General features: G+C 46.9%; 2 protein-coding genes across 5 annotated transcripts in view; one reads left to right on the top strand and one right to left on the bottom strand.

Moving 5' to 3' along the window:
• Epx (eosinophil peroxidase) overlaps window positions 1-7,851 on the top strand; it is a 14,445-nt gene extending 6,594 nt beyond the window's left edge. The window contains exons 10-13 of one of the 2 annotated variants that reach the window (XM_008842709.3): window positions 441-611; window positions 5,927-6,164; window positions 6,676-6,888; window positions 7,172-7,851. In XM_008842709.3, the coding sequence (XP_008840931.1) occupies window positions 441-611; window positions 5,927-6,164; window positions 6,676-6,877 (611 nt within the window). In that variant the 3' untranslated portion in view covers window positions 6,878-6,888; window positions 7,172-7,851. Of the gene's footprint in view, window positions 1-440; window positions 612-5,926; window positions 6,165-6,675 lie in introns of both variants that reach the window. The other variant, XM_008842708.3, reaches the window with a different exon arrangement.
• Window positions 7,852-8,256: 405 nt separating this feature from the next.
• Mks1 (MKS transition zone complex subunit 1) lies at window positions 8,257-22,477 on the bottom strand. Of its 3 annotated transcripts, none has more exons than XM_008842706.3 (18): window positions 22,277-22,477; window positions 21,787-21,896; window positions 20,215-20,285; window positions 19,498-19,653; window positions 18,093-18,190; window positions 17,781-17,909; window positions 17,411-17,515; window positions 16,702-16,810; window positions 15,708-15,764; window positions 14,727-14,769; window positions 14,451-14,516; window positions 11,010-11,080; window positions 10,611-10,680; window positions 10,401-10,508; window positions 9,589-9,722; window positions 8,987-9,069; window positions 8,804-8,901; window positions 8,257-8,716 (listed from the first exon to the last, which is right to left on the bottom strand). In XM_008842706.3, exons 1-18 carry the CDS (start codon window positions 22,462-22,464, stop codon window positions 8,628-8,630), a joined length of 1,785 nt encoding a protein of 594 aa, XP_008840928.1. In that variant the 5' UTR covers window positions 22,465-22,477; the 3' UTR covers window positions 8,257-8,627. The 3 variants fall into 3 exon arrangements, with proteins under 3 accessions (XP_008840928.1, XP_029423962.1, XP_029423963.1); XM_029568102.1 differs by lacking the exon at window positions 21,787-21,896 and adding an exon at window positions 21,960-22,079 and having other exon boundaries at window positions 22,277-22,382; XM_029568103.1 differs by lacking the exons at window positions 8,257-8,716; window positions 8,987-9,069; window positions 9,589-9,722 and having other exon boundaries at window positions 22,277-22,393.
• Between the last annotated feature and the right edge of the window lie 1,601 nt (window positions 22,478-24,078).

The raw sequence follows: 24,078 nt of genomic DNA, 5'->3' as shown, positions 1-24,078 counted from the left end.
ACACACACACACACACACACACACACACACACACACACACACACAGGGGATTGAACCCAGGGCTTTGTGAATGCTAGGCAAGTGTTCTAAAAGTATCCCAGGTTGGCCTTGAACTTGGGATCCTCCTGCCAAGCCTCTGATTAGCTGGGTTTACTGGCCTATACCATCAGGCCTAATAAGGGGGGTGGGTAATATCTAAGAGAGATTAGATTTATATCAGAGTGGTGTATTGTGAACCTCACTTCCACTCCTTTAAGAAGTGAGGTGACCCCCTTTTCTCCCAGGTCATTTCCTCATTTCACTCACACCTCTTTGTCCTGACAAACACTAGAGAATATAGACTGACTTGTCCAGCTTTGGGCTAGCCTGGCATCATGGCATGACTCCAGGAGCTTTGGAAAGGTTGGGCTAACCAGTGTTTCTCTCATTCCCGCCACCAGGTGGCATCGACCCCATTCTGCGAGGTCTCATGGCCACTCCGGCTAAGCTGAACCGTCAAGATTCCTTGATGGTAGATGAGCTCCGAGACCGGCTGTTCCAGCAAGTAAGAAGGATCGGGCTGGACCTGGCAGCTCTCAACATGCAGCGCAGCCGGGACCACGGTATTCCAGGTGAGGGACCCGTTCTGCCTCCCAGGCTCCCTCAGACAGGCCTGACCTGGGGCCTCCTTTCTGACAGGAACAAGATGTACAGAGCATGTGAGATCCATGTGGATGCAGCAAAGCCCCCCCAGGAGCCTTTGCTTGCTGACCACCCGCCCCAGGTCATCCCCATCTGCTGGAGGGGCTCCAGCTTTAGGTTCACCCCAGGACCAGGACAGGGGAATGGGAACTGCAAAAGGAAGGTCAGAACTTTCTGAGCAGAGAAAAGCAATAAACAGATTTAAAAGGTATGGGAGACCTGTTCAGTTCCTCACCTCACTGACAAGTTCAAAGAAGGTTATAAACTTCCAGGGCTACAGAAATTGGAGGGCTCCTTGGTCTGAGGGGTGAAAGGCAAAGAGACTTAGAGACAGGGAACAAGTGAAATAAAATGAAGCCTGCACGGGGCTGTTTGGTGAGGACCCAAGAGACCATCACAGGGAAGGCAAGAGTAGGGACTTCCACGTACAATTCACTTAGTCCTAATGCCCTTAAAAAGAGGTAGCCCAGTCATCATAGATGTGGAAATAAGGTCAGACAGCTAGTCCTCGTTCAAGGTCACAGAAGCATGAAGTAGTAAAAATCTGAGTTCCAAATAGCTTCCTTTTCCCTTCATTTACCATTAGGAGGTTTCAGGCCTGGCTTGCCTCTCTTCCTTCCCACAACTCTAAACTCTCTGACTAAACAGAGCCTGAAGTCCCATGTGCCCCGAGGCCCTCACATATGTATAAAGGAGTCAGGAGGCTTCCCGCTGCCTACTTAATACAGCAACTGACAGGCAAACAGCAGGCATTCCAGAAATGAGAATGTTTTTCTTTCTCCTCTTTCTCTTCCAGGCCTGGCTTGCCTCTCTTCCTTCCCACAACTCTAAACTCTCTGACTAAACAGAGCCTGAAGTCCCATGTGCCCCGAGGCCCTCACATATGTATAAAGGAGTCAGGAGGCTTCCCGCTGCCTACTTAATACAGCAACTGACAGGCAAACAGCAGGCATTCCAGAAATGAGAATGTTTTTCTTTCTCCTCTTTCTCTTCCTCCTCCTCTTTTTCTAAGATTAAAAGCTCTCTCTTCCTCCCTCCCTCCCTCATTTCTCATCACAGTCTGTCAGACAATCTGGAGCTTACTGATGTGTTAGTCTTTTTGACTGTTTTCAACTTCCAATGTTAATTGTACAGACACATGGCACCACACTCAACTTTTTATATGGCTTTTGGGGATGTGAATTTAAATCCTCACTGTTCCTCTGCAAACTCTTCACCCAAGGGTCCATCTCCTAAGCCGCAAACATGTTTAATTTTATAGTCTCTCGTCTGTAGTGTCCACTTGTGTGAGTTCAATCTATCTCAGATTCTCAGTGCTCAAAATTCAAATTGGCTTGTGGGTCAGAGTAGACCACTTGCCTAGCATCCACAAGACCCTGGGGCTGATCTTCAGGGTCAAAAAAAAATGTGAGAAGGTCGGCACAGCTAAGAATATTCAGAAAACTTGCTTCTGGACTGAATTGGTAGAAATAGTTCTCTTTGACATCATATTCTAAATAATTCAAGCTAGCAGTTATTAAAGAGCTCTCATGCTGTATCCACCGTTTTAAAGTCATGTAAGGGTTATTTAAAGTGTCTGGTAGGCTGCACACAGCTTCTCTGCAAACACTATGCTCTTCTCCAAAGGGCTCTTCAGTATCCGTGGACTGTGGTGTCCGCAGGGAGCCCTGCGGGTATCAGTTGTCAATATTCCTTTGGATAAGATTAGGGTCTGCTGTTCATTTTCCTAGTTCTATGCTGGATTACTATCTGGGAGTCTCTTAGGCCACCCTGGCCAACTACTCAAAAGAAGGTATTTCCTATCTGGCATTGTTGCTTGTTATGTAGCCTTTAGCTATACATATGGACTCTTAAAAAATTATATTGGCCCCTTTAATCTTTGGTTATACTTTCCTTTTGGGTGTTCAAGGCCATTCAGTTGGCCCAGATAAGGCAATTTATTTTCACTCTTAAGGCCATTTGAGGATCTGTTCCTCAGGGGTCACATGGGTCTGGGAGGAGCCCCTGGCTCCTTTCTTTTACCAGTTCCACCTATGTGAAGATAAGTCAAAGGTCCTGCTCGACCATGGCTGGCTTCGCTTGGAAGCATGGAGTAAATGATTTCTCTGTGTTGACCCTTCTCTTTGTAGACTGGACACTGGTTCAAGTCCATCTTGTGGGGTCTCCTTGATCAAGAGAACGGGTGACCCACCACAATTACAGGACATTTTGAGATATGCTCATAGTCCCCTGGAACTAGTCAACCTAGGAGGGCAAGGAGCAAAAACTGTCCTTTATGTCCCTCTGACCAAATTAGTATAGGCCTCAAAATATGTCTGTTAAACATCCAAGAAGGTTAGTTCCACCAGTCTGGTACTTTTAATTACTGTGTGCCATGTAGATAAATCTTGGGCAAAGACCAATTGTTCTCAGATAAACCTTGCCTAGACATATATTTCTTGATCTGGTGTGTATAATTTGTCAGTAGGTTGTTGGAGTAATATGGTTCCTTCTGGTTTTTAAAACTAGCTAGGCATTGTTTATCTCTCACATTGTTTCACCCCTCCATCATCGTTTCCCCTATTACGGTGCCCCCATTTCCCCCTTTCTCCCTTACTAACACCCTCTCCTACAGTCCTACCTCTCTTGAGCTCCTTCTTTCCCTTTATCCCCTAGGTTCCTTGTATACCCTTCCCTCCCCCCTCCCTTAAACTAACCCAATTTTTATCCATAGCTCCCTTATTATCGCCTGTTTCCTACTGTTCTTCTCTTTCAGGTTCTTTCCTTTCCTTTACCTCCCTGTTTCCTTTCCATTATCCTGGTTCCTGTAGTTATGTCTAGATATACTCACTTATCAGAGTTTGGTTCTAGGATCCACATATGAGAGAGAACATACGTTGATTTTTTTTTCTGAGTCTGTGTTACTTCACTTAGTATAAGTCTTTCTTTCTCCTCTTACTCTTCCTCCTCCTCTTAAGATTAAAAAAAATATTTAAAAAAATTGTTTGAGACAGGGTCTCTCTGTGTAGCTCTGGCTGGCCTGGAACTCACTATATAGACCCTGCTGTTTTCAAATTCATTGAGATCCTGCCTCTGCCTTGCTAGTGCTGGGATTAAAGGTGTGTACCATCATGCCTGGCTGTGTGTGTGTGTGTGTGTGTGTGTGTGTGTACATGTGGGTGTGTTGCTGTACTTGAAGGCCAAAGGCAGGAGGCCAATCTCAGGTGGCATTCCTGAGAAGCCTTCCACTGTGGTTTGGTTTTGTTTGTATGCTTTTTTATTTCTTGAGACAGGCTCTTTTGCTGGCCTGGAGCTTGCCAAGTAGACTAGACTGTCTGGCTAGCAAGCCCCAGGGATCTGCCTAGCTCTGGCTACCTACTGGGATTGTGAGTGCAAACCCTTTTTTTTTTTTTTTAAAGAGTAAGTTCTGGAGCTCCAACTCTGACCCTCGTATCTGTGTGGCAAGTACTTCATAGGCTCTCTTCTTAGCCTTCTTTTCCTTCTTAAACTTGGGTAACATTTATGACTAAGGAGCTGTGGGCGCCCTCTGCTGGAAGACTGGGGTTGTTAGCCATTCTGTAATTGCCATACTGTTATTTTCTGTTCCTCACAAACACCTGTTCTCCCTAGGCCATTTCAAGATGTAATCCTGATACTGGTTCTTGCAGTCTCCTCTAGTCCCTTCCCAAGTCCAACAACACATTTGGAATTAAACTGCCTGCTTTGAACTCCACTTAATACTGAAATGACCTTGAACAAGTGATGATTGGTCAGATTTAAATATACCTGATTTGGCCGGGTGTGATGGTGCATGCCTTTAAACCCAGCACTTGGGAGGCAGAGGCAGGCAGATCTTTGTGAGTCTGAGGCCAGCCTGGTCTCCATAGTGAGTTCCAGGCCAGCTGGGGCTACAAGGAGACCCTGTCTCAAAAAGACAAAAAAAAGACCTAAAAAAAAAAAAAAAAAAAAAAAAAACAAACCAAAAAAACAAACCTGATCTAACATCACACCACAAAAGCACTCATAAAGGTCCTGGGAGGATCTTGAGAGATACACAACAGTGCTTAGTGATGATAAAACATGGTACAGTTTTCCTTTGTTGGCTGGAGGGCACTGTTCGTAGTTCCATGGATAATGGATAATGTAGGACTGGTGTTTCTTTACGCTCTGGCAAAGCTGTCTCTTACTTTGATTGCAGCACATTGCAGGGTTTGGCCCTGATGTAGGAAGGACAGCTGAGAAATCAGTATGGCTAGTTCGGGGAGGTTTCTGAGATGAAAAGTTTTAAAACAACTTTGTTGGGATATAGTTAACCTATCCTAAAGTTTACCCACATGAGCTATGTAATGAAATGATCTCAATATATTTAGAGCCATCACCATGACCTACACTTAATCTTGGCCAAAAGGCTGAGATGCAATGGCAATGGCCGTGACCTAATATCAGAGTATCTTCATCATCTTCAAAAGAAGCTTTGTAACAATGGTCACTCCTCATCCCCACCCTGGCCCCCACGATCACTAATCTATTTTCTGTCTCTATTTGTCCATTCTGGGTCTCTCATATAAATGGAATCAACCAGCGTGCGGTCCTTTTCTGAGGTGGATTTTAATCATGTTTGCCATTTGTTGTTTGTTCAGTCATTTGTTCATTCATTCTCTAAACTTTGATTTTTAAACTTGTTCTGCGTATTGTGCCAATTGAAAGTATATGAGTCCAATAATACCACTAAATGCCAGATTTGTGGGGCTGGGGGTTAGTAAACTACTTGCCTTTCAAGCATGAGGACCTGCATTTCATCTCCAGAATCCACTTAAAAAAATGCCAGGCATGGTGGCCCATTTGTAATCCCAGTGCTGGGGAGGCAGAGGCAGCCAGCCAGCCTAGGTGTTGAGTTCCAGGTCAATGAAAGACCCTGTCTCCAAGTGGGGGGTGCTGGGGGGGAGGACAAGTGAGCAGTGTCTAACAAATGACATCCAAGGTTGACTTCTGACCTCCACATGCATATGTACCTGCACACATATGAAAACACACATATAATGTCAAACTTGTGCTTGTGGGCTTTTGTTTACTACTACCTCAGGACACATTCCTCAGACTGATACACACAAACCATGGTTGTCCCTTACACTCAGAGTTTAGAGAGGACAGGGACCTGGTATTTGGACCTGCAGGGATCTTCTGGTTCCATTTAGTATGAACCTGAGAATGTTGTTCAGAGGATTTTCGAGAGCTGACAGACAGGTTGCTTGCCCCTCTCCCACAGGGTACAATGCCTGGAGGCGCTTCTGCGGGCTTTCCCAGCCCCAAAATGTGGCCCAGCTCAGCCGGGTGCTAAAAAACCAGAATTTGGCAAGGAAGTTCCTGAATTTGTATGGGACACCTGACAACATTGATATCTGGATTGGGGCCATTGCAGAGCCTCTTCTGCCAGGGGCCCGAGTGGGGCCTCTTCTGGCTTGTCTTTTTGAGAACCAGTTCAGAAGAGTCCGAGATGGAGACAGGTAAGTGACCCCATCCTAAAACAAACCAGCACCAGAGGCAGAGGAGACACTAGTGTTTCCTGAATGAACAATGGAGAAAGCACTTTTCAAAGCTTTATTCCTCCAAGGTCACAGGACTGAAACCAGGAGGCTCCCCTCTGGAAGGTGGGTCTGACCTAGGTCAGAGTGGTACAACCCGAGCTGGAGTCTGCTTAGGCTGGCTGGGACAGAGACTAGCTGTCTCAGTGTTCTGGGCTAGCAGATCCCAGAAGACATGGAGAGAAGAAACTAAATCTGGTTTCCCTCTAGTAAACTGCTGGCTTAGGACCTGACTCCTTATTTGAATGTGGCATTTGTCTGGGTTCAAATCCAGCCTGGCCACTTAAATTATTGTGCACTCACTCCTGGGCCATGTATTCAACTACTGGTCCTATTTCTTCATTTTACAAACTTAAAATGCACGTGTAAACCACCCATGACATGCTCATTGCACAGTAACCCCCCACCTTCTCCCACATCTTCTCGCCTACAGGTTCTGGTGGCAGAAAAGAGGTGTTTTCACCAAAAGACAACGCCGAGCCCTGAGTCGGATTACCTTCTCTCGAATTGTGTGTGACAACACTGGGATCAGCACTGTTCCCAGGGACACCTTTAGGGCTAGTGTCTACCCGCGGGGCTTTGTGAGCTGCAGCCATATTCCCAAGCTGAACCTGTCAGCCTGGCAAGGCAGATGAGGCTTCTGCAGGTAAGAGGAGGTCCGAGCTCGGTCAGGCCCCCAAATCCCTCCCTGGATGATGGCTGAGTCCTCGTCCCCTAAGCAGCAACAATAGAATTTGTCACTAGGGACATAATACTCTTTCCTAGTGGCTTGCTAACTTCTGGGATGATAGTCAATTCCGGGGTCTACGACTTTGGAGGGGACACTTAGGAGTGTCCAACAGCCCTCAGTTTCATCACTAATGTCCTAAAAGAGCTCTTTGTCTTGACAGCCAATAACCCTCTCTCATGTATCTCTGCTTTTTCCACAGGATTCTATGCCAAGCCTTGGAGACCAGGATAAGGGGAAGACCATGAGGCCGCATTCTCCCCTAGAACTGTTTTCTGTTGGTACTTTTACTGGCTATACCTCAGTTCTCCCCTAGAACTGTTTTCTGTTGGTACTTTTACTGGCTATACCTCAGAGCTGGCTCTGTTAGCTGAGACTGCACCAGGTGTTAACCTGTGAGACAAGCCATGAGGCTCTGAGGTCCCAGTAGGAGACAGCTGGAGGGTTTCCAGTACTTTCTCCCGCCCCTCCCGCACACCGTGACTGATGATCACACAGTTGGCTGTTGGGCCACCCCAGTCCTCCTCCAGGCCTGCAGGCTGGGCAGCATATTCTGCTTCTTCTACCAATAAAACACTGCTGTGGGCAGGCGCTGCTGTCTGTGTTGGGCTGTGGAGGGCAAAGCATTGGTCTCGTGCTTGGCCACAGATGCTAAAGAGGAATGCTGCTAAGACGGAAGCTGGAACTCCCGTCAGAGGCTCTTCTAAGGTTTTAATTGAGAACCACCACGGAGGGAAAGGCAGAAAAGGGAAAGGGGCCGAGTGTGGTGTTGCATGTCTTAATCCCAGCACTCAGGAGGCAGAACAAGCGAATCGCAAGGCCAGCCTGATCTACATAGAGTTCCAGGCCAGTCAGGGATCCACACCAAGACCCTGTCTCAGACAAAACAAAACTAAAGAAGGGGGGTAAGAAAAGGAGGAGGAAGAGGAGGAGGAGGAGAAGGAGGAAGAAGAAAAAGAAAAGGGAAAAGCAGAGGAGTTCAGGCCCCAGCAGTTGGAAGAATAGCAGTTGGAAGAAAGTCAGTCGGGACAAAGATATTTTATGTGAAAAACAAAAAGCAACAATAAAAGACCCTGCCCAACTGGCAGCAAGGACTGGAAACTACCCTAGGCCACATCTCAGACTCAGCCAGTCCTCGACAGTATAACGAGGCTGTCCCAGAATGAAGGGGGTAGAGACTTGAGATCTCTCTCACTCTCCCCTTTTGTGGAAGAAAGGAGGATGTGAGATCTCGCTTGTGCACCTTCTTTCTTGGAAGACATCAAACTCCATTTTTAAAGGTGGTAGAACAAAGGGTTCCCCACAGCTCTCTGTTATTGAAACTATGTGACAAGCCAGAACAGAGGCTCTGCTGAAGACAGGTCAATGATGGGTTCCCCCAAACTAGTTTCAGATTAACAAGACTGCTTTGCTATGACGCCCATAGTAGCTGCAATATGAAAGGCCACATGGGGCCTCAGGGTCTCTGGCTTTACTTCCAAATGGAAGGAAGAAAGTCCTGCTGAAGGCGAGGCAAAGGTGCCTGCTGGGAATTTCTAAGTCTTCCAGTTCGACAGACCAATGTGGTCTCTAATAAGAAAGATGAGGAGGTGAGACAGCACTGGCCTCAGACACCCTTCATCTCATCCTTTTGTTCCACAGGCCGGGGCTGTAGTGAGCTAGATCAGGGTTCCCGAGGGGCTCACAAGGCCCTGGGGGAGACTCTCTCGGGCTTCCTGCATGCGGCGCCGGGCTCGCCGGAAGGCCTCTGCAAGGGAGAAAGACACTGCCATGTAGTCAGCTGTGTGGAGAGGAAGGCGGCCCTGGGTATCCAGTTAGGAATGGAGGAACCTACCTAGCACATTGTGCGTGGAACTCTGCTGGCTGAATCCTTCCAGGCGGTCCAACACACTCTGTATCCTTTTCCGGAGGGAGCTTGATTCCATGAAGGCCCTGCAGGGAAGACCACCACATGGTCAAAGCTGCTCTCAAGCCCTCAGGGACAAGAAGCCCAAGGCTGGGGGCCAGTGTTGCTCACCTGGACTGCTGCAGACAATGCAAGCGGAAGGTGACAGTGCCTGTAGTCTCTGTGCGGAATCCAAAACGGCTCAGGCGCTCCCCCTGGGGCAGACAGTGGAGACTGCAGCAGTTTCTGTGGCCTCTGGGCTGCAGGCGCCATGCCCGCCTCCCTACCGTTCTTACCTTATTCTTGGGAAGTGCAGCTCATCCCATCACTTAGACCCCACCACCCAGGTAACATCAGGCTCCCTGAGGTGACTCAGGGAACAATTCCAACCTCCTTTGAGAATAAGCAGGCTTATTTCCTTCCTGCAAACCTACCCTCCAGCTCATTATTAAGGCTTTCAGTTATGGAAGGAGGAAGGGGCCAATTATTCTGACGGGGATCGGGGTAAGGACAGGGACATCTCTAAGTACACTATTTCCCAAGGATCTCCTAATGTAGACATTTGTACCTAGTTCAAAATACGGGCATGAGTGCCAGCATAAGCCACGGGGGAAGGGGCTATATTACACTGGTGTGATGAAGAATGGGAAAGGGCCTCAATACAGACCCCTAGCATTTACAGAACAGAACAGAAACACAAGTTCTCAGCCTGAAGTCTACTGGAGACAAGTCACCTTGAAGGTTCCTGGTATCCTCACATAGGAGGGGTCCTCCAGCTCCAGAGAACCGCCAATGAAGAACCTCCTCAGCTCAGCCACAAGGCCCAGCTCCATGGGCCGCCATGTGGAGATAGTCAGAGTGTGTGACCCTGTGCAAGGGAAGAGGGGAAAGGGCCCATGTCCTCTTATCGACTTCCCAGCAAGGACACAGGCCCCAATGCCGCGATAACATCTAGTTTGGTGATGAACTGATTGTTGGTGAAGGTTACCATGTTGGTTAACAGTGCCCATTAGGAAGTCAGTAAGACAGAAATTCTAATCTCAGCTCTTCCAGGGATCACTTATGTGCCCAAGACAAAGCTTGTTAACCTCCAAGAGCACCCTTCTCCTTTTACCTTATAAGAGAAGCAAGCACAACACCACATCTCACAGAGTGGCTGGGAGAATTCGCTGAAGAGCATTTAGCACGATGCCTGCTGTGCAGTAACAGACCTTTACTTCTACTTCAAGATGAATGCTGACTCATTTTGATATACATGGAGAGCCCACTGACTAGGCAGCTTCTCTGTCAAGCTGTCAGTCTAGTCGGAGGAGCTGAAGCACATCACAGAAACCATCAGGCTGCTGGACCTCTGGAAGTCAGTTCTGGCTTTACTTACATGTCTCTTACAGGAGGGGAGAAATTCCTCCAAGCAGCAAGGAATCTTTCAAGTCAAATTCCCCAATTGCTACTTATCCCTACTTCTTATCAGGAGCATCTGAATCTTTTAGAAATGTTAGTCTTATTCCTAGGGTCTAGAGCAGGCAGGGCAGGGACAAGAGGTTACCTGGGGTGATAGGCAGCACTACAGCCCCGTAGCCTTCCACACGATACCTCTGCCAGAAGTCCAGTGACAGGACCTTACAGTAGAGCACAGGCCACTCCGGGAGAGCATCTGAGAGCAAGTGAGGAGGCACTCCTATGACATGGGACCTTCATCTAGAAAGGACCCTGACTGAAGTGAGGCGAGATGAGAAACCACTGTTGATTTACTCACCAACAGATTCATCCTCATGGAGGAAGAAGGCTTCAAAGGTGAATGGGTAGGAGAAATAGGCCACTTTGTCCTAAAAAAGAGGAGTGTTACTTTTTACTCAGTGTCACAGGGTGGGCAAAGCCTCACTTGGAATTTTTCTCCTTGTGACCAATGACAAGGTCACCTTCACACAGGAAAAAGAAAAACTGCCACCCTGGTAGGAAGCTAAGAGGCAAAGGGACAGCCAAATATAAGCAGCTGTCATTCTCTAAGAGACCAAAAGTGACCCTGGCCCAGGCGGCCCAGTGGAGCCCACAGAGCAGGCACCCAAACTAGGACTCCTCCATAAAGTGCACAGGGGTTGGCCTAATGACGCTCCAAAGGCCACCTGGAGCTGTCACTCACTCTCGTGCTCCATACCATTCCCAGGGACTTGGTGGCACAGGTCTGGGTTACTCCTGAGAGCTGCGGGAATGCTGGGCTTGACCAGTCTGAAAGCCAAAGACAAGACACAATGAGCTTACTGGAGAGGAGTCACTGAGCAAAAGACAAAGTTCCTTCACGCACTCACTCACTCACTCACTCACTCACTCACACAATGTATTGGTTTACCATTTACTGAGTGTTTACTGATGCCTTTTGAGGCTATGTTGGTGACCAGATTATCTCTCATGGAGATAGCTCCTAGCATGCCTATGGGCAGGGGAACAGACAACATCTATAAGATGTAAAAATGGAACAGCATGAAGTCATGGAGGGACTTGGAGGTTCATTTGCAGTGGGGGTGAGAGGTCTCACGGCAGTGGCACAAGCAGAACTTAAGCCTAAGAAGCAGCCATACAAAGAGGGGGCAGAAAGGGTTTTAGACAAAGCAAATGGTCCTGAAAAGGCTTAAGTTCAGATTGAAGTTGGTAGCGTTCAAGAACAGAAAGAAAAATTGGGAGAGAAAGGCAGGAGCTGATTCACTGATGGTATAGAGTCTAGATTTTACTCTGAGTGGGAAGGGAAGCTGTTAGGGTCTTCAGCTGGTGTGCTTTTTTTCACATTTTTAATTTTTGGAACAGGGCCTCGCTATGTAGCGCACCTAGCCTGGAACTTACTATGTAGCCTAGGTTGGACTCAAACTTCCAGTCTTGACTCAGCCTCTCAAGTACTGGGATTATAGGTGTAAGCCACTATGTCCAGTCTGATTTGAATTTTATTTTATGTGTATGAGTGTATCACCTGCAAGCAAGTGCACCCCTGTCATGAGATGCCTGCGGAGGTCAGAAGAGGGTGTTGATTCCCCTGGAACTGGAGTTACAGATGGTTGTTAGTGTCATGTGGGTGCTAGAAATGGAACCCGGTATCCTCTGCAAGAGCAGCCTATGCTCTTAACCACTGAGCCATCTCTTTAGCCCTTGCTTTGCATTTAAAAAAAAATCTATTCCTTGATAATTTCATAGAACATACGCTACATAAAGCATCTGAACATATGTGCTCCTGACTGCCCTCTCTTACTCCCCTCATTCCTGCTGAACTCCTTCCCAGGAAGCTCCCTGTGTTTGGTTTTCTTTTCCTTTTTTTGTGACCCACTGAGTCTAATTAGGGCTGTGGCATGAGCACTGGTGGAGAGTTATTTACCAGAGCACGGTTAACTAGCTACCTGTTACACTTCTGGGAGTCATTAAGTAATGTCTCCTCCTCAGGGAGGCGTGGTTTGCATTCTTAAAAGCTCAGTATGGTTATGGAATATGTGTTCAGTGAACCGCATCAGGGGAGTATGAGAAGAAGCAAATGGGTAGTCAATGACTTAATGCCTTTCTCAGGCCCAGACAACAGATGATGGGGAGGTGTTATAGGGGGCAGGAGAGGAGACAGGTTCAGGACAGCTTTTGAAGACACAGGTCACAGGAACTGCTGGTAGACTGATAGCTACAGGGAGCTAGAGAAAGTGAATAATCAAGGATGTCTCCTAGAGTTTTGGAATCAGCAACCAGCGACATCACCATTTTTCTACAGTGGGTAAGACCAAGGAAGGGAGGTGTGAGGGAGAAGGAGAGAACTGAGAGTTCTTGGTCATGTTAAACAGAAATGACAAGTAACTGATTATGAATCTAGAGTTAGGAGAGAGGTCAAGGTTAGAGATAGAAATCTGAGAGTCTGAGATACATAGATGGAATTTAAGCTATGGCATGGATGTGACTGCCTAGGAGTAAAGAGTAGGTAAAGAGTATTGCAGGCCAGGTTCAGCATTAGATGCTCTCACAGTTTAAGATCCACCTAGGAGCCTGGCAAGCCCACCATGAGACAGATGGCATATGGAGCCAGAAGCCAAGAGAAATGCTTCAAGACAAGCTGTGTCAGATGCTTCAGAGAGGTCAAGCGTGGTAAAAACAGATCTGGCAATGTGGAGGTGAGCTATGAATTTTCATAGCTGCAGTGGAGCTGGGGAAGAAAGTGTGACTGAATGCCTCTAGATTTGCCTGTCAGAACAGGCAGAAAAGAGATACAAGAATATTACACTAACACTGAAGGCCTTCTGAAAAAGCTATATGGAATCTACTACTACACAAGCTTCTTAAAATATATACATACACAATATAAGAAGAGTTTGAATGGAGTTACCCTATAATGGGGGAGGGGGACAGTGCCCCTAACCAGACACCATAGGCTAGCAAATAAAAAGCCCAGTACCAGGAATGGGCTCCCTCTTTTAAAGATGTTGACTGGGGAGGGTCCCATAGGCCCTCAAACAATACTGGCAATTGCCATTGCTCTTGATTACCTGCCAGAACTTGATGGTAAGACCCTATTGCTGGAGACATTACATACCTGAGTCATAGAACAAACAAGGAGAAATCGGGTTGGTACTGACCTTGAAGCTACATCTCTACTGCCTAGCTTTCAAAGTGCTGGAAGGTGCTATGCATGCTACCTGAAGAAAAAAGTAATCATCAACCTTACCTAGCTGTGAAGCCTGCAAGCTATAATAATGACTGGCCTGACAAGATTTGCCCACCAGTATAATAGTAGCATGAATGTTGTGGAAATAACCAATCACTTTCTGGTTGGATTTAAGGCCCACTTCACAAGATAGAGTCCATAACTGGCACTTTATCAGGGCCAAGAACCTGTGGCTAGACAGGTCACAAGCCATAGGGGAGAACCTACTACTATTAGTCTGCTAAATGTACACAGTACTAAACCATCACCTAATGACTTACTGTCATACCCATAGATAGTGCACCTCTCAACTCTCACCAGAGAAGCTGCTTCTTGCAGCAGCAGGTGGTGATTAACAGACCCACAACTGGTCAACATGCTGAGAATAAGAGACTGTAGAGTGCTCACCCCTCTCTTCCCAATGCTCAGGGATCACTGAAGAAGAGGGAGTGGGAAGATTATAAGAGCCAGAGGTGGTAGACTTGACAAGGAAACTGTTTTCCAGACAGCAGGGCAGTTGCATATATAATCTCATAGCAATTGTCACAGCATGACACAAGACCTTGTCAAGCTCAAGCCAGATAAAATCCCAGGATGGATTTTATCCATGGGGTGCAGGCAAGAAGCCCCAACCCTAGCTGAGGAGCTGCTGGCAAGTCACAGTTCTGGGAGAGGGAGTCAGTTTTCTTTAAGGGTGTGGACACCAGGTAGGTTGACCAGGCTCCAGGGGTGAATCCACATCCAAGAGCATTTGGAGAACACAAATTAGACTCAACTGGACTTAAAAGAATTAATAATAGAGGATATGAAGTGGGGGGATAGTAAGGTGGGAGTGTAGGTAGGGGAGAAGGACTGAATGTGATCAAAATACATTGTATGAAATTCTCAAAGAAACAATAAAAATATTTTTAATCTTTAAAGAATAACACTACTTACTAGTAGCTGGCAATTCCACAAAGAAGTGGATGTAGAGGTTGTCATACTCATAGCCTTGGGCTGAAACTTGAGCGAAAACAGGAAATTAGCCCAATCCAGCCCCAAGGGGCCCACATGCTCTGCAAATAACATAATTCTTTGTGTTTCCAGAAAAGACCCATTGCTAATTCTCCCAAGGGCCACATTCAGCCAAGCAAGCCATGGTGTATAAATTACTCACGGCTCCATCAGACTCTTGCCTGGCATGAAGAGATCACTGTGTGGCAAGACACTCACCTACCTCTCCATTTACAAAGAGCCGGAGGGCACCTGGGACTGTCTGTAGCACAGAGAAATGGAAAAATGTCAGGCCCAGAGGGAAGCAATGTTGCCCCTCCAGCCCTGTCCTCAAGTCTATAGAACACCTAACACTGGGTAGCAAACCTTGGCCACACTACCCCACAAACTCTCTACCCCAACGTGTCTCTACAGAACCCTTTCTTTTACTTCTACAATTCATAGAGTAACTGTACATAATTTAAATGACAGGAATGAAAACCTGTACTGTGCAATGGGAAGTTAGAACCCACTGGTGGCTGAGTGCTCTTTTTGAGTTATTTGTGTACCTTGCACTATCTAACTTTTTAATATGTGCATCTGCTGCATATGCAACACAAAAACAGTACAGGTTACGTCTTTAGAGAGAAAAACCAGTGGGAAATTCCATCGTACTTTGCACATCTAGAATGGAATCCCTGGGAGGCAGGAAAACAGAACAGGACCCCAGAAGAGCCAACCTAAACTGCTTTGGTTTTGTTTTCTAAGATCTTTGAACTGACACCTTTTCCCATGTCTGGGGTGCTCTGGGACACTAGCAACGTGAAGGGTACATGACATTTTTCATCTTACCTTATTTTTAAAATTAATTATAAATTAACACAAGAATGCATTACCACTGATAAAAACTGAAAACCACCTACAGCTGGAGAACAAGAAATCAAAATACCTGACATAGTCTTCTCACTACCCAATATCTATCTACCATCACCCATCCCAGCCCATCCTAAGGCAAAGCCCCACAGTGTGTGTGCCCTTTCAGACCCTGTTCTATGCATGAACAGTTCTATACCAATATGAAATATCCTGAAACATTTCTTTGACTTCCTTTTTACCCTGCAGAGTATGTCTCGGAGCCCTTTGGAGAGGCACTGCTGCTCTTCCACAGTCAGAATACTCTTCCTAACAAAGCTCATGTGCTGCAGGAAGTGAGCTACCCACCGTCTCAAAGTCTGTGCCCACAAGGCTGCTGAGGTACTCCTTGTGTCTGCCATAAAGCTGAGGAAACAAAGCAAACCAATCCTCAAAATGCAGCCCAAGCCAGAGCAGGGTTCAGTTCTAAACGGGAGAAAAGAAGCAATAATGGGAAAGGCCAGGCAAGCTGGAGGCATGAGCATCCCAGGCACTGACATTTTAAAGATATGCCAAGTATGGAGGCTCAGGCCTGGAATCCCAGCACTTGGAGACTGAAGCAAAAGGATTGCTGCAAGTTCAAGGCCAGCTTGGGTTAGACAGGGAATTCCAGCTAGCCTGGGCTACAGAATGAGACTGTCTCACTCTCCACCAATAAAAACTAAAATAAAGCAACACACAGGCTCTGAAGTTGGTCAGTCTAGGACTAAAACCTGGCTCTTGTGCTTACAAGCCCTGTGGCTACTGGCTCAATTTTAGTGTCCTTGTTTATAAAATGGTAATAACTGGGGCTGTAGTGATGGCTCAGAGGTTAAGAGCACCAGCTGCCCTTGCAAAGGATCAGGGTTTAGTTACCAGCACCCATGCGGCTGCTAACAACCATCCCTAACTCAAGTTCCAGGGGATCCAATGCCCTCTTCTGGCCTCCATGGGTATTGTTTGACACAGGTGCACTTGGAAACAGGCAAACAAAACACTCAAATTCATAAAATATAAATAAAAGTTTTTAAAATGATAATAACACTCACCTCGTAGGGTTGTAAGGCCTAAGTGAAATGCATGTATGTGCCTGGTACAGAGCACAATCAGTACTCTAATAGTGGCCAATGGTTATGCTCTGCTACTAGGTTCCAATAGGACCAAAGCCTTCTGCTGTGTCAGCTGTGCTTTCTGGGTGGTTGGGGGGGGTTTCTGCGAAGGGCAAAGCTCTTCCTCAGCAACCACCAACATCCACTCCAGACATGGTCTCAGCTTCAGGAATGGGAGCTCCTCCCTCCAGGACGAGGAATGGGCTAGTGCTTACATCCTTGAACACACGCTGTTCCCGCTCCTCTTCCTCTGGCTGTGCAAGGGAGGAGACGTTGTCGATTGTATATTTCCACAGCTCTTGCTTCTCCCCCTGGGTCTCGATTCTGTAAGGTCAAAGTCACAAAAGGATCATTTCTATTGGGAAGAGGTGTGGCCCTCCAGACCCAGCCCAAGGATTTAATGTCACTGATGACACAGCTCACTTGGAGTGACAAAGATATGACAAAGACGGCCATAAGGATGGCCAAGGGAGGGAAACGGCAAAGCCAAAAGGGTGCCAGACTAGACCCAGAGGTTCTGGGTCCATTTCTGCCTCAAAGACATGGAAAGCCCTAAAGCACTCAGTTCTCTCACCTGAAAAGGGGACAGGTTGGTCCAGGTGATTTCTAACCCAGTGCTGTCATCGCAAGTACAGAGATGAGGAAGAGTGGACCTGGCCTGGCTGACTTCACCTCCCCTTTTCTGGCCAGTCCCCACACTCAGCAACACAGAATCCTTTTCACTTAGGCGCACTGCTGATGTGATTCCTTTCAAATTGACTGCACATTTTCTAGCTATTTCTTAAAGGCCTATGGCCCAGAGCAGAATAGGAATTAAAAGTTTGGGAACAGGTCAAGGGCTTTCTAGGAATCTGTTCAACTAGAGGCAAGAAGGGAAACCAGGGAAAAAATATCAGTCTCCACCACCCCTTTGCCCCTCCCCACCTGTAGGGTCCTTTAATGCCAGTGAAGTCAGGTTTCACTGTGATCACACCATTGCTGTCCACCTTCAGAATACAGAGGACATGTTCATGTGTCTTATAGCCGAGCCTAGGAGCCAGGAAATCAACATCAAGGATCAGAATCACAGGTGCCACCTCCAGGGACAGAGGAAGAGGCAGTCAGCCACTCCACAGGGAGAGCCCAGGACACAGTGAGAACTTCCACGGTAAGTTGTACGTGTAAGAACTTACGCTTCTTCTGAGTACAGCAAAGAAGAAAAAGCTCCTCCCTCCTATTTCCCCAGATGACTGTGACAAAGTGTTGGTTAGCGACAGAAGAGGAGGGTCTGAGCTGGCAGGGAGAAGTGACTCACTTTCCATAGGGCCCAAGGTCCGCCATGATGTACATTGTCTGAAGAGGGGTGTTAATAGCATGGTTGTTTCTGATGAAGTCTTCTGAGGGTTCCCAGGTGACGATGCGAGACTTGAGTTTGCTGTCCTCCCTGGGAAGGACCGTAGGAAAGGGTCATTTCCCTGACACCCACGAAGAATCTGAAGGAGACCATAAGGGAGCATTCCTCCCTGCATGGTGTCCATAGCAGAATAGGAAGCACGAGTCAGTAGAAATTTCAGGAACATTAGCATGAGAGGACCACAAAGACCCCCTGCTCCCTGTTTGCACTCACATCCCTCGCCTGTCCTGCCGCCGCCGCCTGACATTCGCCATTCGCTCAACCAAGAATGACGGCACCTCGTTGGCCATGGTGGTTATTTTCTGACAGTACTGAGAAAAGAAAGCAGCCCTGTGAATGCCATGTGGTTAAGGCCACATGGCAGCACCAAGCATCTGAAGGGAAGCCTTCCCTCTGAATCCTCCTCCGAGACGCAGACCTAACAGATGCTGCCCCACAGGTACGTGTTGATGGAGAGGAACAGTGGCACCAACAAGGAAGGAAGACTCCAACCATCTCAGTGTGCCTAGAAATGAGTTATTTATGCTAATATTAACACCAGCCTGCATTCTCTGAGCACATACCAACAAAAACTTGGGTTGGATTGCCTGGTGTAGTGGTTTGAACAAGAAATGTTCCCCCCAGAGGCTCAGGTATTTGAACCCTTGGTCTACAGTTGGTGGTGATGTTTGGGGAAGTGATGGAACTTTTAGGACATAGAGCCTTGCTGGGGGGCATATGTCACTGGGGGTAGACTTTGGAGTTTATAGCCTCATCGCACTTCTAGTTCGCTCTCTACTTCCTGCCGGTGGAGAGAGATGTGATCTCTCAGCTTCCTGTTCCTGCGGCCATGCTTTCTTGTTATTATGACATCTACCCTCTGGAACTGTAAGCCAAAATCAACTCAAATCTTTAAGTTGCTTTTGGTCATGATAATTTATCACAGCAACAGAAAACTAATATACCGAGTAAATACTGATGTTTAACTAGGTGACTGGAAAATGCCTAATAGGAGACATGTGTTTTGCAGAAAGTTCTCACATGGGCAATTAAGCACCAACTGTATTTCTACTTGCTTTTCCAAAATAGTCCAAAATTTATGCTATCGGCACAGTTCTCCTGAAGAAAGCAGTCCAGTGTTTCCAAAGCAATCCATTAACACCTGCTCCTTGCAGGGTTCTGGATTATAGACACAAAAATCAGAAAACAGATTCTGCATTCAAGGAACTGAAAATCTTCCTGAGAAGACAGAACATACATCATAGCTGAAGAAAATGGAAAGCAAGTCCACAAGGGTACACTGACATAGACAAACCGAAAACAGTCACTCCCCACGACCACAGCGATTTCCTCTTCAAACTTATAACTGGTGAATTTTAACTAGATTGTTCCAGACTCTGCCCACCCATCTCACCAGTTTGCACACTGCCAGCTCCCACAGTCCCTCCCACAGGCAGAGGAGTGCAGCAGTCGCTCCACCTGCAGACTGTGCCCACTCCACTCCAGCCTGGCTCCCAGCAGCCTCTGCGACAACTACCTGTCTCTCTTCCAAGGCTTCTCACTTAACAGAACCAGTGAGGCCCAGAAAACTACGGGAGGCAAAGAAGGAAGCTACGGTGCCGCAGAAGGAACAATATACCTCTTCCAAGTCGGTGTATCTGTCAGAGTCAGTATAGGTAAAGATTCGCCGGTTCTTCCTGCCCCCAGAATTCTCCAGCTTCAGAATCTCTTGGCGGTACTGACGATCCAAAGGACTCTGACACGCTGATTCATTTTGGTACAGATCGACTTCAAACTGAGGTCACCACAAAGAAACAGAAGGACTGAGAAAACATCAAACTCTTGTTCCTATAACTGTTTTGAATAATAACTGGCAGGGAGCTAAGAATGTTAGATCTAAAGGGAGTCTATTCTGAATCTGGTGTTGTAGATGACACAGAGCCCAGAGGGGGAAGTGCCCTACCCAGAAGGTGAGATGTAGTGGCAGTTACAATGCCCCCATAAACACAACAGGGGAAAGTACAGACCAACAACTTTTTCTGGAAGCCAGTTTGACAATATGTAGTAGCAACCTGAAGGAGTAGGGTAGGTGGAAGGAGACCAAGAAGGCAAGTGAGGGGGCTGGAGAGATGGCTCAGTAGTTAAGAGCACTGGCTGCTCACAGAGGACCTGGGGTTAGAATCCCAGCACCCACATGGCAGCTAATAACCATCCATAACTCCAGTTCCAGGGGATCTGATGCCCTCTTCTGGCCCCTGTGGGCATTGCATGCATTTACCCACATGCAGGCAATACACTCATACACATAAAACAAAAATAATTTCTTTTAAAAAGAAGGCAAAAGATGCTGTCTCACCTGGCTGAAGAGCTTCTCCTGCCAACCAATCACAATCTCTTCCTCTTCGTCTTCATCTGGGCGGTGGCCACCTCCAAACACAATACAATGAGTCAAACTAGCAACTCATCTTGCTCTGTGGCAGATTATAACCAAAGTCCTGACTCTTACGTGTTTTGGTTTTTTATTTTATTTTTACTGTTGTTTGAGACAGTGTGTCACTCTATAACCCCGGCTGGCCTCAAATTTGCAATCCGTCTACCTCAGCCACCCAAGAGCCGGCACTGATCTGTAAACCACCAGGCCTTCAAAGTCTCTATTTACATTTACCACAGAACCCACTGGAGTTCAGTGATTCATTAAACACTCAATCTAGACAAGGAATACAGAGGCTGTGAATGTACTTTAGTTAGTATGAGAAGAAACCAAGATTAGGACCCAGCAGTCTTTATCATTAGCCCAATTTAAATAAAAGGTAGTCCTTCCTTTCAGGAGCTGTCTTGTCTAATTCAGTATTAGGCACTGTAATTCAGATACAGGCTGAAAAACCAACTCTTCCTCAATCCTGCCTGCATTTGCTAGATAGGAGTCCTGGTGCTTTTATCTTTCTTATTTCTAAAGCCACAGACAGAATCATAAACACTGTAACTCAGGAGGCCAAGTGTCAGGAGAGGAAGGGTTGGCAAATAAATGATTTTTAGAGAACCAAACTGAACGCACTCCTGGCCAGATGTCTTTCTCAGAGCCCCATACTTTACAATCATCATTCCTCCCTTCTGCCCAGGAATATTTCTGGAAGAAAGAAAAATAACAAAAGCAAGAAAGACTAGCGACCCAACACAGTGACCCTGTCCTCTCTTTTGTTTCCCAGATAAGGAAAAACATATTTTCATGTAAGCTCCTGTTTTAAAATTGGTTTCAGTGGTTAAGAGCACTGGCTGTTTGGGGCTGGAGAGATGGCTCAGTGGTTAAGAGCACTGGCTGCTCTTGCAGAGGAGCTGGGTTCGATTCCCAGCACCCACTTGGCAGCTAGTCCGTAACTCCAGTTCCAGGAGATCTGACACCCTCTTCTGACCTCTTCAGGCACTGCATGACATGGGTGCACTTACATACATACATGGAATATACTCATCCACATAAAGATAATAAATAAAATATTTTAAATTGTTTTAAAACATGTTTACATGTGTACTTAGAGTTTGGGACATATACTCTCTTAGACAAAAAAAAAGTCACAATTAGAGCCACCCAGTGAGTAAAGGCACCCACAGTCAAGTCTGACAACCTGAGTTCAAGACCCAGGACCCACCACACACATACATACATACACACACACACACACACACACACACACACACACACACACAAGCACAAATAAATACAATTTTTTTTTTTTAAAAAAAAAAGATTGCCTGTTTTCAAATCAAATCCTGGCTCCAACATTTCCTAGTTATGTGACCTTGGGCAAGGACTTCAATCTCCTTCTGCCTTAGATAGTCCTCCTCTATTAAAAAGGTGCGGACTTCTTTTAAGACCACAGCCCTAAAACTCCTCCACCCCTACCCCTTCCCAATTTTCAAGGGCATCACCCACTAGCAGTTGGGTGAGGCCTAAAAGTGGCCAAGTCTATGAGGTCCTTCCCCAGCTGGGCAGCAGGCTGGTAATGAAGAAAATTGCTTGATGTGATTCTTTGCAGATGAACTCTGTCAAGAAAAGAAAGGCCCAAAATACACTTTTCAAAGACACAGCAAGGCAGGGCAACAAACCACAGTTGGAGTTGCCAAGGCAGGCTCAGGCTGCAGGCAGACCACTGGGAGGAGGTGGGCGGGGCGCGGGGCCCAAGCAGGAGACGTGGGGCTGAGGTGATGTGATGGGGACGCGAGGACCTGAAAAGACACGGGTGGGTCTGGAAGGTACGATTGGAAGCTGCGAGTCTGAGAAAGGTATTAGGGCGAGAAGTGCAGAGAGGGAGAGGAAGTAGTAGGGATTGCAAGCGGAAGTGGGGGCCTCAGAACACCCAAAAGCTCGGTCTGGAATTAGTGCATAAAATCGTGGGGCCCCGGGGCTGGGGTGGTGCAACTACCGGAGGCGCAGGTTGCGCACGGGGTCCCGGGAGCGATACACGGCCTCCCCGGTGTCAGTGCTCCAGACAGAGTCCGCCATGACAGCTGCTCCTCTGTGCGACCGCGCCGGAAAGAGCGGCGCCCCGTTCCCTTGGCAACGGAAACGCTGTGTGTGCGGCGGCAAGGCGGGCACCGCGCTGCACTCCATCCCTGGCCAGCCAGGCCCTGCATTCCACCCGTCTGGCTACACTGTATCGCCGTAGGGCGCTCTGCAGATCCTGGCTCGTCCTGCGAGAACAAACCCCATTCACAACCAAAGCGGTACTTAATGCGCTGCACAAATGGGGAAACAAAATCGGTCATTTCATTTAGGTGCAGAAATGGTAATGGAGGCAGAACCAAGTGACCTGAGTCCTCGCTTTCCACCTGTCCCACTATACCACTCTCCTTCTACTGAACATTCGAAAACCTTGGCCTGAAAAGTCAGCGTACACACAGAAAAATGCACCCATTATTCTCAAATGAATCAAGGAAGGTGATGTCACGCAGACATAGGAAAAATAGTTGGGGGGGGGCGGCTGCTGGAGAGATGGCTCAGTGGTTAAGAACACTGGCTGTTCTTGCAGAGGACCCGGGTTCGAAGGGTTCGAATCCCAGAACCTACATGACAACTAACAACTGTCGATAACTCCAGTTCCAGGGGATTTGACAGCCTCTTCTGTCATGGGTGCACTTACCTATATGCAGGCAATACACACACACACACACACACACTCACACACACACACACAATGTTTAAAATAATAATAAAAAAATCATGGGACAGATTTATTAGAGAAAGAAAAAGCAAGAAAGTTAGCAATGAAAACAAGGAAGCCAACAGTAAGGAAGGAAGAGATGTTTTTATGAACTGGTACTTCCCCTGGGTATGTTTGTTCTGGATTATTGGCCACTTTAGATCCTGTGCCGGTCCCTGAAAAACCAACAAAGTGACATTCAGAAGTCATGGGTCATTGGATTATTAAAGGAAGGACTCAGTATAAGCTCAATTCCGGCACCTTGGCAATGTCAACATCTGTTTTTGACTGTTGCTACTCTGGCAACAGAATAAGGGACTCATGCCAGTTTGGTTATAGGCATTAGAGGCACTGAGCAACTTAGCCACAATTGTGTAACATCAAGAATTCACAGTGAATAGCACCATTTCTTTAGGATCAAATTCAGCTTGTCTGCCTTTTCCCTAATCCTCATGAAAACACCTGCAGGAGGTACTTTTATTCTCATTTGAAAGATTAAATTAGGGCCATGTGTGGTGGCATATGCCTTTAATCCCAGCACTCGGAAGGCAGAAGCAGGTGGATCTCTTTGTGAGTTCAAGGCCAGTGTGGTCTACATAGTGAGTTCCATGCCAGCTGGGGCTTCAGGGAGACCCTGTCTCAAAAAGACTGAAAAAAAAAAGAAAGAAAGATGAAATTAGTTAAAGGGCTTGTTAATGCTGTATCCCAAAGTGATAAAAGCCCTGGGATTCCAACATTGTTCCTCTATCTTTTGAAGCCCCAAACCTTCCATTGACTCACGGTCTGTCATCTGCCTCCTTAAGGACACTCAGTTTCTAATTTGAGAAATTAGTTATTTCAACAGATAAAAGCACAGAGAGACTGGCACATTAAAAGAAAGGTCGCTCAGATTTTTCCTTTAAAAGATGAGACTATCCAAGCATGGTGGTGTATACTTAGATTCCCAACATGGGGGAAGCAAAGGCAGGAAGATTTCAGGTTTGAGACCCTGTCTCAAACAAAAACAAAAACAAAAAACAAACAAA

The sequence above is a fragment of the Nannospalax galili genome, unplaced genomic scaffold (assembly GCF_000622305.1).
Source record: "Nannospalax galili isolate Female #2095 unplaced genomic scaffold, S.galili_v1.0 scaffold879, whole genome shotgun sequence".
Taxonomy (NCBI): Eukaryota; Metazoa; Chordata; class Mammalia; order Rodentia; family Spalacidae; genus Nannospalax; species Nannospalax galili.
The sequence above is the reverse complement of the archived record's forward strand: the minus strand, read 5'-3'. Positions and strand labels throughout refer to the sequence as shown.

Coding starts and splice junctions, on each gene's coding strand:
- Mks1 (XM_008842706.3), bottom strand. CDS start 22,464: ATGGAGTGCAGCGCGGTGCCCGCCTTGCCGCCGCACACACAGCGTTTC. Junction 17,516..17,780: donor GACCTTGGGCCCTATGGAAA/GTGAGTCACTTC, acceptor CCTGGCTCCTAG/GCTCGGCTATAAGACACATG. Junction 15,765..16,701: donor AACAGCGTGTGTTCAAGGAT/GTAAGCACTAGC, acceptor TTGTTTCCTCAG/CTTTATGGCAGACACAAGGA.